The sequence below is a fragment of the Gavialis gangeticus genome, unplaced genomic scaffold (assembly GCF_001723915.1).
Source record: "Gavialis gangeticus isolate Ggan-Ray unplaced genomic scaffold, GavGan_comp1, whole genome shotgun sequence".
In the NCBI taxonomy this organism is placed as follows: domain Eukaryota; kingdom Metazoa; phylum Chordata; order Crocodylia; family Gavialidae; genus Gavialis; species Gavialis gangeticus.
The window spans coordinates 171075265-171085923 of record NW_017728992.1 but is presented as its reverse complement, the minus strand read 5'-3'; the positions used below and the strand labels follow the sequence as shown (position 1 = coordinate 171085923).

General features: G+C 46.2%; 1 protein-coding gene across 1 annotated transcript in view; it reads left to right on the top strand.

The window, feature by feature from the left end:
* Nucleotides 1–10659, top strand: part of NUDCD1 (NudC domain containing 1) — a 193096-nt gene that overhangs the window by 32467 nt on the left and 149970 nt on the right. The window contains exon 2 of the mRNA XM_019528076.1: nt 7971–8125. Within this exon, the coding sequence (XP_019383621.1) occupies nt 7971–8125 (155 nt within the window). The remainder of the gene's footprint in view (nt 1–7970; nt 8126–10659) is intronic.

Below are 10659 nucleotides of genomic sequence, written 5' to 3'. Positions count from 1 at the left end.
TAAGGAGCGACCACTCCCCTTGGACACCCGGCTCCCCTCCCTTGGCCCAAGCTAGCTTTGAGCATTATCTGGCTTAGTGTTCTTTAGGGCCTACCTTATTAATGACAGATGCAGTCTCTGTCTTAAATGGGTTCAGTTTGAACCTGCTACTCCTCATTAAACCATTAATGACAGCATTGCAAGCTCCTTGTATAGGTATTGGCTACCTCTGGACAATGATGTTCAGGTACATACACTCTTATAGCTTTTATGGCTAGAGACAGACATTACAGAAACCAATTTAAGTGATCAGAAACTGGTTTAAACCTGTAACAGAACAGAAATTCAGTGTACATAAACCAGTTTCAAAATGGCCAAAACTGGTTTGAGAAAAATCTGGTTGAATGTAGTATCAGACTTTATTGATTTGGATCAAACCAGTTTATGCAATGTCTGTCCCAGACCCCTTGCTGGTTTAAGATGAACCAGACTCCCCCAGCATCCCTGAATGCTCTCTGGGCTGGGCAGAGTGCTCTGCTTCAGCCGCAGGGTTGACCCCACCCCTCTGCTTTCTAGCCCAAGCAGGGTCCAGCCCTAGTAGAGATACTGGCCAGCATGCCCCTGTTAAGGCAAAGTGGGCAGGGAGGCTCTGTTCCGTGCTAGGGGAAACTTCCCCCTCCTCCTCCTAGGGTGGGAAGGAGGACTCTGTGAGGTTCTGGATGGGGACTCTTCTTCCTCCCCACCCCCGCTGCTACAGGGCTGGATGGGGGAGGGGGGACTCCATGTGATTCTGCCTGGCCCCAGAGCGGGGGTGGGGGGCAGGGGGAGGCTCTGTTCCATGCTGGGGGGAACTCTTCTCCTTCCTCCTCCTCCCCCCAGAGAGGCAGTATGAGCGCAGAGCTCAGCTGGGCAGGGTGTGGGGTGTACATGCTCCCTCTTGCCCCCAATGGTGTGCAGCCCCCATTGCCTGGCAGCAGCAGCAGGCAGGGAAGTTATGGTGCTAGTGCCTGGCTCAGGTGTGGCTCCCTTATCCCTGGGACCTGCCTTATCCCTGGGGCTCTGCTCCCTGACACTGCAGCTCCAGCACTCTCAGTGGGGGAAGCCTTGCACTGGAGCCACCTGCTTCCCCTGCTCCCTACAGGTCCTGCACTCTGCTGGGAGTGGAGGGAGCCCTGCTCCCTGCTTCCCTGCAGAGTCTAGTGTGGGTCTTTCCCTTTGTGACTGTGGAGCTGCAGGTGCGGTGCGAAGCCGTGGGGATAGAAGCAGCCAGGCAGGCTGTGCATAGCTGTGCTCCTCACCCCCAGTGCAGCGCTGGCTACCTCTATCTCAAGAGCTCTGTGCCACACATGTAGCTCTGCACTTGCAGAGGGGAAGCCCTGCCCTGGACTCTGTAGGGAAGCAGGGGGTGGGGCTGCCTCCACTCCCAGCAGAGTGCAGGACCTGCACAACGGGGAACAGTGGAAGCAGCGGGTTAGATGTTTAGACAAAATAACAAAAAGTGACTTACCTGAGTTGTTCTTAATTCAGGGAAAGGTGAAACAAATGAATTCTATAAAAAGAGTAATTGCTATATTATTCAGCAACGTTAGGTTCACAATTAAATTTGAATATTGTTAAAGACTGAACATTTTATTTTTTATTTTTTTACAAAAGGAAAAAATACAGCAACTGTAAGATTTTTGTTTTTTTTTTTTGTTTAAACACAGTTGTTATGTAGGCAGGAAGCCATCTCTGAGCATTTTGCTTTGCACCATCTTTTTCTTACCAGTTTCAGTTGCTTTTTTTCTTATCTTATTAGCAGATTCAGATGAAGATACTTATGAATACTGACTCGTTTCTTTGCTATTTTCTTCTTTAAACTTCAACTCTGATTTTCTGCAGTGGAGGTCTTCAGTCTGTTCCTGCTGTTTGAATGGAAGATTCCTCCATTTAAATGGAACAAAACTGGCCAGTTTTGCACCTACAGCAATACAAACATGTATTAAAGGAATTCCTGTCACTAGCTGAAGGTGCAAGGAGGATATAACTCTTTTTACCATGATGGAGGACTAAGCTTTTTTGATTCAACTGCTAGGATTACACTCCATGTTGTTTTTACCATCTGTTTCTTGCTTTACAATTTATCTAAGAATTATTTCTTTTTTTGAATGTCCTTCCAAATTTATAACAGTCAGTATATTATCAGAAGCTGAATTTAAAGTTTTTGCCATAAAAATCTGGTCCTAGAAGTATGGGTCAGGAAATTAGGAAAAGTCATGTCTGAGAGAGGTCTTTGGATTCTTTTTTCTCTTTCTCTCTTTTTTTTTTTTTTTAAGTCTCCCTCTTCTCTCCCTCTCCCCCCACTTGTCTTTATGGTCAACTTTCATATGCAGATTTTGTAGTATGCTGAAAAATAAATTTCTTATTTTTCAGGAACTTCTGGGCATCAGGCAGCATAGAACTATAACTTTCAATATTCTGAATGGACTGAGCTATGGATTCAAGTAGTGAAATGAATATTAAATGTGGCATTCAAAAGACTACATAATCAAAAACATCACTTGCAAACTATTTGGCAACACAAAACCACCCCTTCTTCAATGTCAGCTGGTTGAAATGCCTTTTTTAATATTTGAAGTTCTTTGAGAGATTTGATGATCATTTAAGTGTATAACAAGGCTTAATCAAGTGTGGATGCTATTGAAGACTACTAAATGTTCCTGAAGTAAGGGGGCTGGTACTCTTATTTTTGAAAAACATGATCCAGCGTTTCATTTTTGATACTGGACAAGACTTTTGGAATTTTTGATGCTACCACTAAAGAACTGCATGTTGTGCATTGCCCATAGTATAGAAGATGTGGATGCTTATCAACAAAGCCCCAAATTTCTGTTTGCTATGGTAATGATCACTACTGAATTAACATTCTGTAAACCTAATTCATTCATTACTGCTGATCAGTTTCTAAAATTTTGTTGGGTTGTGTGATGATGCTCAGTTGTGCAACGGAGTATGTACATCACTTTTTTAATGTTACTATGATTCTGATGACATGCTCATTAAGATTCTTCCACCCATCAGATATTGAATACGTTAAGGACTTTTCGTAATAAGAACACCAATTCTTTTTCACATAATGTTTTTTTCTGCTTTTAAACAACTTGCTGTAAACCATTGGTGCTCAACCTTTTGATCCTGTGGGCCAGATGAGTGGTATGGGGCTTGTCAGGGGATTGACCCTGAGGCCCTGCAGACTGGGATTAGCCACAGTTTGTGGGCCTCCCCAGGGACCAAATGACATAGTGCTGGGGTCTGGAGCTGGCTCTCAGGTCCAAGGTTGAGCACCCATGCTGTAAGCTGTTTCCTCTTGAGAATTTTGGAAACTGAATATAATTTTACAAAAAATGCATAAGTATTCTCAGTTAAATAAAGTGGTATATTGCTGGCACAAATACTTTTATCAAACATGGCTAGGATCGTTTCCTGACCATGAGACACTTGATCCAAAAATACCTTAATGCCAGCCTGATGAACAGATTTTCCAGCATTTGGATTGGCAAAGTTCTTAAAAGATGAAAAAATGAAATTACTTTCACTTTTGATGTCCTTCACATCTTCATCAAAAGACTGCTTTGTGATGCTGCTACTAAAGATTAAATAAAAGGAAAGAAGGTAACAAATGCTCATGCATGCTGGCTTTCTTTTTCTGGTATGACTACATCTGAACAAGTGTTTTGCCATTCTGTCAATCTGTCATATACGTGTCAACTACACAGAACTTGCATAGAACTTTAATTTTTTTCAATCATCATTTCTAGTAGAATATTTCCCTACATCTTTTTTACATTTTGCTTTGTCCACATAATTACTACCATCTCACCTGTGGAATGCAAGTCTTTTAGATTTAATAGTATTTCTTGTACTATACTAGTACCAGTAGCTATACCAATTGTTTTGTCTAGAAGCATGTAGCCAATGATGAAACAGTATTCAAGGAAACCCCTAATGACCCCCAAATACTATCACCTTTTAGCATATTCATTGATAGATTTGATTACCACTACAAATGCAATAACCTCATGGGGGCAGTTGTGGACATATGACCTCTGCTGCTGTAGGGCTCCCCCTGCTTTCTGCTACTATGTACAGTTGCAGTAGGTGGCCTCCAAGGTCCTCAAATATCAGGAGGTTGCAGGAGCTCAAAAAGCAAGACGGAGATTGTCCTTCCTCTAAATGTAGAGATGAGACTGCTCTGGGTCCTGGTGGCTGGTCTAGGGTTGCAATCACCAAGCACTGCTGCCATTTTGAAGAAATAGAACCAAGGTGCCAACAGCAAGGTTGCTGCCCACATCAGGACATGCTTGGCTCATTGGCATATTTGAAGATACTTGATTGTGGTCAGTTAGTTAAATAATACCAATTAACTAGTTAAGTGATCATCTTGCCAGCCTTGGTGTCCTTTGTCCATTTTCATGAAGTCATGTTTTAGTGCTAGGAAGGCTTTCTTCATGTTGTGCTTTGGTTTGAAATGTAGACATCATATAATGGAGTAGCTTGCCTGTTGCTGCTTTCTCAGTGATTTTCATAGGAAAGCAAGGCTGGAAGGGACCTCAGTGAGGTCTTCTAGTCCAATCCCCTGCTCAAGGCAGAATTATTCCATACTAAACTGTGTCAGCCAAGTGCCTGTCTGACCTGATCTTGAAAACTTCCAAGGATTGAGATGCCACAGTTTTTCTAGGTAGTCTGTTCTAGTGCTTGATCCCCGTCATAGTTAAAAAGTTGCTTCTAGTCTCCAACCTAAACTTTCTTTGCTGCAACTTGAGGCCATTGCTCCTAGTCCTGTCCTCTACAGTCATGGAGAAAAAAGCCCATCTCAGCTTTTGCCTTCCAGGCTCCTAATAACTTTGTTGTTGTTGTTACTCTGTGTTAAACTCTTTCCGAACTGTCCACTTCCTTCTTAAAGTATGGGGCCTAAAACTGGTTGCAGTACCCCAGTTGAGGCCTTAACAGTACTGAATTGAATGGAAGAATCTCTTCCCTTGATTTGTGATTTGCAAGTGGCAGTCCCCATTAATATAAGCCAGTATACTGGCTTTTTTTGCAACAGGAGTACACATTTAGTTTATGCAGTTTATAGTCTCTAATCCCTCACTGCAGTACTGCAGTTTAGCCTGACATTTCCTGGTCTGTATTTGTGCATGCAGTGATTCCGTTCCAAGTGCAGGTCTTGTACTTCAGCGCACTGAAGAAGTTGCCAAGGCAGCTGCTTTCCTGCGCAGCCGCACTCTGCCCTGCAGCGCCAGGTTCCACCTGCCGGGCTGTGAAGGCCCTAGGGCAGGGCTGCAAGATGGGAGCCTGAGCCCCTGGTGCACACCCTGCCCGCCCTGCATACAGATTTGGGGGGCATGGGTTCCCCTTGGCTCCTGGGAATGCACGCAGCGACGGGGAGCCGGCCTCATCCCCAAACAAGCTGTCTGGCCCCGTTCCGCTCCCTGCCAGGGCCCTGCAGCCATGCAGTGCAGCCCCGGGCCCCAAGCTAGACTGTGCCTGGCAGGGCACCAGCCCTAGCCCTGCCCAACTCCCTCCCTCTCTATGGGGGCCTGAATTCCACCCTCCACTCCCCACACAACTCAAGGAGCTGCATCAGGCTGCCGGGCCATGTGCATGTACGCCCTCCTTCTGCTCCCTCCCGGCCCCTTGCAGGCTCGTACTCTGCCAGCCTGCAGGAAGCTTGTTGCAAAACTGCAAAATCCATGGGTTTCTCTGCTAAAATGAGAAATCTGTGTTTTACTCCAGTAAGGGGGAAAATCCATGTTTTACTCTGTTTCCCTAGGAAATGGGAAATCCAGATCCCTGGTTATCATAAAGCACTGAAGGAATTTGCTGGTCTGCCTGTGCTTTGCTGTTTCTCTCCCAGCAGAGAACTTGATAATTAACATTCTTTATGAGAGCCAAGTCCTGCAATTTGGAAGCTCCCATCACTTATTTAAAGCAGACCATGTCCATTTCCTCTTCCAGGTGTGAAAGTCTGTAGCAGACACCCACCATGACATTCTTCCCCCCACCCCTGCCCTGTTGCTCTCCAGGGTTTTCAACAGGCCTACCTTTCTCTTTATATTTACCTCCGAACATATACATCCCCTATATAAAAAGTATGACAACACCTTCTCCTTTTTTTCTCTGCCTGTCCTTCCTGAACAAGCTATGACCATCTATAACTGTACTCCAATCATGTGAACTATCCCATCACATCTCCCTAAACCCAATTGCATCATAATTCTGTGCTTGTACTAGGACCTTCTGATTTTCCAGTTTGTTCTTCATACTTCTTGTATTAGTATATAAACATTTAGAGAAGTATCAGGAACAAAAAGGAAGAATTTTGATTCAAAGTAGGAAGGCTGAAGCATTTCTTTCAGAGGTATAAACCTGTCAAGCCATCGTAGAAAGAAGCAGTGACTTTGTGTCTTCAAAAACCTAATTATATCCTGATGGCCTCTACTTGGCGGGGGGGGGAGGGACAGTGGTGATGCAAAGCGGGTGTACAGGAGTGCACGTGCATCCCCTGAGAGCATTGTTGCACCCCTTATCAGCCAGTGTTCCTGGGCGAGGGGGATAGGCGAGAGTGGTGGCCCCTGAGAGCGCTGACTGGGGAGTGCTCCAGGAGAAGCAGTCCACCCCCCACGGCCAATCCCACTGACCCGAAAGTGCCAGTGGCGTGCCGCTGCCAGTTGCTGGTCAGCAGGATTGGCCGTGGCAGAACCAGCTCCTGCCCCAGCCTGTGGGATTGGCCACAGGGGACCACCCCCCAGTCACTGACTGTCCAGTCAGGGGGAACAAGTGCCCTCCCTGACTCAGGCACCAGTCGCCCATGTGGGGAGGTCTTTAGGAAACAGCATACAGGTACTCGTTGCTTAACGTTGTAGTTATGTTCTTAAAAAATGCAACTTTAAGCAAAACGACGTTAAGCAAATCTAATTACATCACAGTAGTTACCTACTAGCAGGCGGCAGCCAAACAAAGTTATAACTGAACATTGCATGATTTTACATGAGTATGTTCTCTAATAGATCAGCGGCATAATAACGAAACAAGGTTCATAACTGGGACAGTGTTAAGTGAGGAGTACCTGTACTTCTATTCTATGGGTTGCCTCTTTAATTGCAGCAGCAGTGTGAAGACAAATGTTTCCCCCCTGTGTGGATATAGCATTATTGGCAGTATTTTTTTTTCTGTTGTGAGAGCTATGCCAGCTGCCACAAATGACAGAAACTGTGCCAACAGAAGCTGCCTTTTTGTTACATACATGCTGGGGGGAGTTGCTGACAGATAGTTGTCTGTGGGAATCCTGAGTCAACTTAGAGGGAATCCTAAATTGATTTAGGATTCATCCCCTCCTCCTCCTTCCCCAACACGTACCTAAATGACATGGCAAAATTTTGTAATGCAGGGAAGGCCCAAGCTGACTTTTTAAGTGTCTAGTAGATTATTGTGTTTCCTTCTCCAAAAGAACTTTTGTTAATTTCTGTCATCAGTGCAGTCATTTTGCTGTCAGATAGAGGGGTATAAATACATTTTAAGGTGGTAGTTTGAATATTTGACTTATCCAATTTGGATTATCAAGACTAGATTACTAGATAGACCAGTTTTGCGGTTGTAGAGTTGCAACTCTGTTGTAGGCTGGAAAATGATTTTTTCCTTATTGTGAAAGTGTACTTCCATTTAAAAGTTTTGCATGCTTATGACCAGATGCATTAGAAATGGCTTTTGCATAGCTCTCCTGTGTTTCTTTTCTTCAGTTTTGCTGATTAATCCTGCTGACCTTAAATGAGGGAGGTGGTGATGGGGAGGAAAGTGGTGGAAAAACAGGGGAAAGTGTAGGACCAAAGCATCTTTGTAATGGTTACCACACTGGGCCTTGTATCTGGATGGTTTGCCTGAGAATATGAAGAATTACACTTAACTGCATTTCTAGTTGCTTAAAATAGTCTCTCTGACCTTTTATTTTTCAGCTGTAGCAGAAGTGAAACTTCGAGATGATCAGTATACCTTGGATCACATGCGTGCCTTTGGCATGTATAATTACCTGCACCTTGACTCTTGGTACCAGGATAATATCTACTACGTTGATCAACTTGGAAGGGTTATGAATTTATCTGTGACTCTGGTAAGAATAAAGTATCCTTTAAATAAAATTAAAATAAGCAGAGTAGGAAAAACAACAAGAGAATACAGCCATGGAGGGAGAAGGGAAGGAAACAACAGAAAAGCCAGGGATGTTATAGAAAGAGAGGTGAAACCTATAAAGATTGGAAGGACTTGAAGTGAGGAAGACAAATGCAGGGAATGAAAGGCTTCAGTATGGCTTTGTCTTGGGCCTTTTGTTCTTGTTCTTTGTTTTTTTTCATTCTGAGGGTGGATAAGGTAATTACATAAGGAAGGTTCACTTTTACAAACCAGAGTACAGGATAAATACATTGACACAAGGCAGGAAACAGGTCTCCAACCTAGTTTGATTGTTTATACACAAGCATAAGTGTGTGTATGGATGTCCCTTACAGTGGCACACAGATTGTTTTATCCATCTGTGGGTGGACCAATACAGAAATATAGATTTACACTGGTAGCAGGACCTTTCTGGGGCTCCCCATGTTTTCTCCTAATTTAACCTCTGATCAAGCCCATGTGCAGATATACTTAACTCCAGCAAACATCTTCTGATTGGCTAGTTTCTATTTGTCTTTCTCGGACTCCAGGAACTACTTTATTAAATCAGTTTTTCAATGATCCTGGAAACTGTCAAATTTCTAAAACGTATGTCTTGGTCAAACTGAAGAGAGGATTTCTTACCCTTTCATTACTGGCCTGGAATGTCTCTATCACTTCCTTGCTATCCTTTTCCTACTTCATGGTCCCATGAATTAATCTACCCTTATACTTACATTGAAAGCTTCCAACAATTCATCAAAAGCACACAATTATAGTTTAGCAGTACATGCACTACAGAAAATTACCTGACTTACTAATTATCAGTGTAAGATGATACATCCATGTAACGATGTACGATATCAAAGTAACTAAGATGACAGTATGCACATATGCATTCCATATGCCATTTTAATTTTTTACCAGCCTTATTAAGACTAAGGCCATCTAGTAAGTGTTCTCCTGTTAGTCAGAGGCAGGCAAGTATTTTTGGTGGAGGGCCACTTACTGAGTTTTGGCAAGCTGTCAGGAGCCATGTGGGTAGCCCTGCCCCTTGACAGGTGCCCTAGTCGCCTTCTTGGGGATGTGTGTATATGTGTATGGTAAGGTATTTGTGGGGTGTATGTGTGTGGAGGAGGGTATAGCTATGGTTTTTGCAGGAAGGGTTTGAGGATATGTAGGGTGTGCATGGGAGCCCCCCTTTGCATGGCCCCTGAGCTGGTCAGTACCTGCCTCCCCGCTCCCAACAGCCCAGAGCCCAAGTGCCTTGCATCGCCTCCCCACCACTGCCAACTACACACAGCCCCAGTGTGCCCTGCACGCACTGTGCACTGCCCAGCGTGTGGCATGTTAGCATGCAGCAGTTGTGGCTGGAACCAACCTTTAGTACCCTGTACTGGCTCCAGGCTCTCCTGTCCTGGCTGAGCAGAGCAGGTGGGTAGAAACTCTTCTACAGGGGAAAGCGGCCCCTCGCCACTGCCAGGCAGTTCTTCATGCAGCCTCCCGGAGCCCGTGCCATGCTGGGCTGCCCTGCAGCTCCATCACCCCCACCTGTGAGCTGCCCTATGGCTGCTCCACCCTGTCACTGTTGCTGTGCTGGGCAGCCCAGAGGTATTGGTGACAGAGCCACAGGGCAGGCGGGCATGGCACGGGCTCTTGGCTGCACCAAAAACTACCTGGTCGTGGTGAGGGGCTGCAGCTGCTTCTTAGCCTGGATGGGTGAACCTGGAACTCATGCTGGGGCCCAGGCTCGTCAGTGGTGGCATGGGAGTGAAACTGCTGCTCAGCAGAGGGGTAAAAGCAGCCCCTCCCCCTCCTGCTGCCCTGCACCTGCTCTGCACTGCCACTGCTGCCCCGCAGGGCAGCCCAGAGATGGCAGTGACACAGTGGAGACGCAGGGCAGCCCCACACAGGCTTCAGGTGGCTGCACCAGAGAGGGGGAGAGACTGCTTTCTCCCATGCTGAGCAGCAGTTTATTCGGTGTTGCCACTGCTCAGCCCAGACAGGCGAGTGCGGGGTGGTCCCAACTGGCATGGCCTCTTGTGGACCCAGGCTAGATCCCCTCTCTCCCTGCTGGTGCAGCCCAGCCCAACTCCGTAGATCTCTGCCACCCCTCTCTGGGCTCTGTTGGTGCTGGCCCCAGGACACTGGTGTGGGCTTCTCACACCCGCTTGCTTCCACTCTCTCCCACCTCCCTGCCACTGCTTTCCCCACTTTTCTGCCTGCCCCCTAGCTGCTCCTGCACCTCATGGTTCCTGGATGCATGGCCATGACTGCAGGACTCAGCAGGAGCTGGCCCAGCCCCGAGGACTCAGGCAATTTGCCAGCAGTCCTTCCTTGCCCCCCCCCTTCCCTCTCCACCCTGCATCTTACCTGAATTTCCTGCTCCAGTGCAGACAGACACAAACAGCCTCACGGTCCCAGGCCAGATGCCTCTGCTAGTCAGGGACTTCTGGTTGGAGGGTGGGGCTGGGCGGGCGTTGCTGCTGCTTTGTT